Genomic DNA, 5,961 nt, shown 5'->3' on the forward strand with positions numbered 1-5,961 from the left:
ACAATAACTATATGACGATGCAAATAAGAAATTCAAATGATGTAAAAAAATGAAGCAATTGAACCTACATTGGTTGCCACTTCCATCGCACTTTGAGGCCGGCCAACATACCGGTTCACTTCCCCTTGAATGACCCCCATCGATGTTGGCGAGATGCCACATTGTGTGTGGTCACGATAGGATGCGGCTCATGACAATGCTTGTAGATCTTCTCACAATACTTATTGCCCTTTTTCTCCGTGCCACATACAGAGTCCATGCTTGTGGCCAAACAAGCTTTGACAACAATATATCCTCAAACGTTGTGAATGTCGGACCTCTTGCCTTGGCTACCTTTGGCTTTCTCTTATTGTTGGGGTTTGATGTTCCACCAACTTCAAACGTCGGACAATTTGGATTCCCCCAATCCATAGTCCATTTTGGTAGTTTCTTGATTGTCATTGATCATGTCCAACATGATATTGTCCTAAAATTGTCATGATCGCAAAGAAACTAACGGTGTATGCAACTAATTGATCATGTCCGATAGAGAATGCAAGGTATTGGCCGGAGAGGAGGAAAAATATACAGAGCTCTGTTGTGTCATTTCATCGAAGAGGATGTGGGTAGCCGGGCGCTGCCACTACCCGTGCTTATCCGTGCCCGTTAGAGCTGCGGCGAGTGACCCACATTGTCCACCGGCGCATGTGTTGACGAAAAACCATCCGGAATGGCCCAGTCGGCCGTGGGGTTGACCTCTCCCTAGAGTGGGACGAACGAGGCCTTCCTTGTCGGTGGCTGGATGGATAGGGTTCAGGGGCCCATGCGCAGTGGACGACACCGCCACATCCCTCTCATGTTGCCTCCTTTGCCGGTCGCTTCGGGCGATGTTCTCCGGCTTGCAGGCCGGAGCCAAGGATGGCAGCCCCACGCACGAGGCCGAGGTTGTGTCCGTGGCGGTGGTTGGGGATGGCCTGGACGACATCTAGGGCGAGGGATGGGGGCCGGCGGCGAAGACGGGGGAGAATGGTGGATGACGACGAGTGCTCGGATGTGGGAAATGGTGGACGGACGCGAGAGTAGGGCGGTAAGGTTGGTGGACTATGTCATTTTGGAGTAATTTGGGGTAGGCTCCACCTGTCTGGTCAGACGTTGGAGCTCCTATACGGTGCAGTACGCGCTCGGACGAGCGGTAGCGCACAACCCTCACTCCCCCAATGCACCCGTTTGGGCCGGTCCATGTCTGAGCGCTTTTTTTTTAATTTTGATTTCTTTTTCATTCCGTTTTCTTTTTCTGTTATGTTATATGTTTAAATAATTCAGTGTTACAAAAAGTTCCAAGATTTTAAAAATGTGCATTTAAAAAAAATTAAGAAATCAATAAATATTTGTGGATTCAAAACATGTTCGTGATTTCAAAAAAATGTTCATGAATTCAAAAAAGTTTATGATTTCAAAAAAATGTTCAGAAATTCTGAAAACATTCGTGATTTTAAAAAATGTTCATGATTTCAAAACAAAATTTTCAAAAAATGTTCAGGGTTTAAGAGAATGTTCACAAATTTGTAAAAAATGTTCATGAAATTTTAAAAACGTTTATGATTTAAAAAAAGTTCACAATTTAAAAACAAGTGTTCGCAAATTTAAAAAAGTTCATAGTTGAAGAGAATGTTCATGATGTCTGAAAATTGTTCTTGAATAAAAAATGCTCACGAATTTGTAAAAATATGTTCAAGATTTTGAAAGAAATGTTTGTGAATTTAATAACTGTTCATGATTCAATTTTTTTCACGATTTTAGAAAATTTTTGCGCTTTCAAAAAATGTTCACGAATTTGTGAAAAATATGTTCATGATTTGGAAAAAATGTTCATGAATTTGTGAAAAATATGTTCATGATTTGGAAAAAATGTTCATGAATTTGAAATTTGTTCATGATGCAAGACAAATAATGATTTCTGAAAATGTTCACAAATTTAAAATATTTCCATGAGTTGAGAAGTCAAAGAATAAAAATGAAAAAGGAAAACAAAAAAGAAAACTGAAAAAGCAACATAAAAGAAAAAAGAAAATGGAAGAAAGAACTGACATAAAATATAAAGAAAAACAAAGAACCGGGGAGGACGGACGCGCGCGGTCACTTAAAAGAACTTTCCCAAAACCAGAAAATCTAGGCCGACCAATGCAAAAAAATAGCTAGGGGGAAGGGGGGGGGGTATGCGCGCGGTCCCTTACTGGCGACCTGCACGCCAAATAGGATTCGTCGTCAGACGTGACAGACAGATCCGGAGCTTCCTTCATCTGTCCTAAATTTGGGCTAAATATGAGGGTGGCGGTCAACCCGGTCATTTTAGGCCGGTATGAGAAGCCTGCTTGGGTCGTTTTTTTACCGGTCAGTGATTGAGCCGTCCACCAGGACGTTGGAGGCCCATTTGAGGCGACAAGCTGTAGATGCTTTTACAAGCAATCAAACACGTGTGTCATGCGTCCGTTCTTGCACTGCATGGATGGATGAGAATGCCGGACTTCTTGCCTTGGCTACCTTTGCCTTTCTTTTCTTGTTGGGGTTTGATGTTCCACTAACTTCAAAGGTCGGACAATTTGGATCCCCCAATCCATAGTCCTTTTGGGTAGTTTCTTGATTCTCATTGATCATGTCCGACATGATATTTTGCTAAAATTATCATGATTGCAAAGAACCTAATGTGTATGCAACTAATTGATCATGTCCGACAGAGAATACAAGGTATTGACCGGAGAGGAGGAAAAAATATACCGTGTCTTGTTGTGTCATTTCGTCGAACATGAGGTGGGCAGTCCGGGCGCCGCCACAGCCGGTGCTTGTCCGCGCCCATTGGAGCTGCAACAAGTGACAAACCTTGTCCATCGGCGTTTGTGTCGCCCAAAAACCATCCGGAATGGCCCAATCGACCGTGGGATCGATCTCTGCCTCGGGTGGGACGAATGAGACCTTCCATGTTGGCGGCTGGATGGACGGGGTTCAGGGGGCGAGCGCGGCGGAGGGGACAATTCCTACTTGAGGTCCACAAACGAACTCCTTGCGATGCCGTTGCTCCTCTCTCATGTTGCCTCCTTCACCGGTCCCTTCGAGCAATGTTCTCCGGCTTGCAGGCCGGAGCCAAGGACGGCAGCCCCGCGGACGAGGCCGAGGCTGCATCCATGGCGGCAGTTGGGGACGGGCTGGCGACATCTAAGGTGGCAGATGGGGGAGAAGGGTGGATGATGACGACTGTTCGGATGCGGGAAATGATGGACATACATGAGAGGAGGGCGGTGGTTTTGGTGGACTAGGCCTTTTTTATGCAATTTGGGATAGGATCCACCTGTCTAGTTAGACATGACCGACGCACCTAGGCCTCCCCTTGTCCGTTCAGATTTGGTTTAGATATGAGGATATCAGTTAGCCCAGTCGTTTAAGGCCGGTATGAGGAGCCCGTCTGATTTTTTTTATCAGTCAGTGATTAGGCCGTCCGCACGCGCGCAGAGGCGGACGGCTGTAGATGCTCTTATACAAGCAAACAAAAGAAGCAATCAAACACGGGCGTCATGCGTGCATACAAGAGCATCGTCCGTCCATTCATGCGCTGCATGGATGGATGAGAGGAAAGATATGCTCGAGGTTCTTTTGAAGGAAAACTCCAGCTGCCACATCATCCAGCATATCCACAACTTTGGACCCTAGCTGCCGCCGCTGCAACTCTCATCATCGTTCATATCCAATTATCCAACAACTAGGCGTTCGGTGGACACATGCCACGACAGTGACAGTGCCACATCAAGCAAGAAAGATACACATGAACTCGCAAGGAGGGAGGACGTGCTATATATGAAAAGCAGACCCCAGCACACGTATACACGCAAGAGGAAGAAGAACCGAAGGCGATCCTCAACTGCGAATCTGTATGTGTGCTGATCTGAAGGAGATTGGTTTGCCTTCCCTTCATCGTTCTCTGACAAGGTCGATCTGTTTCTGGTACTCAGGTTGTGATCTAATGATGGAGCTGACCATGGAGAAATGCCGGCCGGCCGACAAGCTGCAGCATGGCATCGGTGATGGCACCGTCGGAGTACCTGGCGGCGCGACGGCGGCGTGCTGGGACTGCAGCATCTGCCTGGAGACGGCGTCGGAGCCGGTGGTGACGCTGTGCGGCCACCTCTACTGCTGGCCCTGCATCTTCCGCTGGCTCACCACCTCCTCCAAGTCCAAGTCCCGCGCCTCGCCCTCCGCGCGCTGCCCCGTCTGCAAGGCCGCCGTCTCCGAGGACCACCTCGTGCCGCTCTACGGCCGCGCTCGCGCCGCCACCCTAAGCCCCGCCGGAGGCAGAGGAGGCAGCGTCTGTCGGGTACCGCGTCGTTCGCCGGTGCCGGGGCCGAACGTGGAGGAGCGCCTTCAGGGTGCGGACTTGCACGACGGCGGCAACTTCTACTACTACGAGAATATTGGGATCAATGGCCTGGACTGCTCCAACGAGGAGCGCTTGCTCGGCGGCATCGCGCTGGCGGTGCTACTCCCATGGGCGACGAGGGGCGGTGGGACTGGGAGGCCGCCACCGCCGTCGTTGTACCGCGACGGCGAGGGCTGGAGGATGGCGCGCCAGCAGAGGCGGGTGGCGCGCAGGTTGCGGCAGATGTGGGTGTTCCTCGCCATGGTGGCGTTCCTCTGCTTCCTTCTTCTTTGAAGCTGTGCAGAAAACGATGTAATTTTTTTTTGGAATTGGCAGGAGCGTTACATTTCCATTAGAAGGAAAATATGTACATATTGTATATCATGTTTAAAGGAGTACAAGCCGGAAAACCAACAAAAAACAATTACCACGGTCTACTCGTGATTTTAAATAGCTCTCAGTCGAAAAGTTAAATCTCACCGCGCAATCTCCTCGAAGGTGAGGTGGGCCACCTCAACGCAAGTCAATCTCATGCCGTTGAAAATGCGTCGGTTTCTTTCTTTCGAGGCATTTCACATGATGCAGATGAGGACACCGCTCCGACACTTTCTTTGTGGGTTGTCGTTATCTTTGAGCCCTCCCTCCCTCCCACCTGGAGTCCATTGAGGGGAATTCAACCACGGGGCCGCCAAAGGTTGGCTGGTCATCCACCCAGCTGAGCACCAGGCCACGGGCTGTTATAGTGAAAGGGCAGTCTTTGCAGAGGTGAGATGCAGTCTTGAGGGCACTAAGAAAAAGCTGGCACACAAGGTAATGCTGCCAGGCCTTCCTGGCAAGACGATCAGCCGTGAGGATCTTGTTATGAAGGATGGGCTAGAAGAACAATCTACACTTTGGCCCCGCGTGTGCCTTCTAGATTTTGTCGGTTGAGAACTTCAGATGCGAGCCCATGATTTGCACCTGGTAGGCCAAACTTGACGAGTATTCCCCACTTTGATGACAGGTACATGAGATGGAGTCCTGTGTAAGTGGGTACAGAGTTGTGGAGGTGACGATAGTTGCTAGGTCAATGAACTCCCGCAGTTGGCCAGGGCGGCTCAGCCTAGCCGCCGAACTGATCTCGTTGTCATTATGGAGGTTGATATGTACCGATATGTTCTTTTGGGTGGCAATGTCAAATAGGCCTGGGCACTGAGGGCACAAATCACCATAACCAGACCAGTTGTCATGACAGAATGTAGCCGTATGCCCCATCGTCGATGTTGATAGCAGTGGATGCTCTGAAGAGGGCTACATCAGATGCACCACATGGGAGCTAGGAGCTGGGACCCGGACCACGGCCGATCATGGTCATTCCATTGCAGCCAAAGCCAATGAAGCCTTAACGTCCTACCAAAGCGATCCATGTCCACGATTGCCAAGCCCCAAAATGCCTTAGGGCGGCAGAACCTCTTCTAGTTTACAAGCAAATGACCGCCACCCGCAGTCTTGATGTCATCACCACACAAAATGAAGCCCTTAGAGATCTGGTTGACCTTGGCACTAGCCCACTTTGGCCAAGGGATGACTGTCATGTG

General features: G+C 49.3%; 1 protein-coding gene across 1 annotated transcript; it reads left to right on the forward strand.

Annotated features, from left to right (window-relative positions):
* Positions 1–3,744: 3,744 nt before the first annotated feature.
* On the forward strand, positions 3,745–4,821 carry LOC125507823 (E3 ubiquitin-protein ligase RMA2-like). Its single transcript, XM_048672340.1, has 2 exons — positions 3,745–3,899; positions 3,981–4,821. Exon 2 carries the CDS (start codon positions 3,992–3,994, stop codon positions 4,676–4,678), a length of 687 nt encoding a protein of 228 aa, XP_048528297.1. The 5' UTR covers positions 3,745–3,899; positions 3,981–3,991; the 3' UTR covers positions 4,679–4,821.
* Positions 4,822–5,961: the final 1,140 nt, after the last annotated feature.

This window comes from Triticum urartu, chromosome 5 (assembly GCF_003073215.2).
Source record: "Triticum urartu cultivar G1812 chromosome 5, Tu2.1, whole genome shotgun sequence".
NCBI classification, from domain to species: domain Eukaryota; kingdom Viridiplantae; phylum Streptophyta; class Magnoliopsida; order Poales; family Poaceae; genus Triticum; species Triticum urartu.

What these genes read in the sequence shown, in the direction of transcription:
- LOC125507823 (XM_048672340.1), top strand. Translation starts at nt 3,992, where the DNA reads ATGATGGAGCTGACCATGGAGAAATGCCGGCCGGCCGACAAGCTGCAG.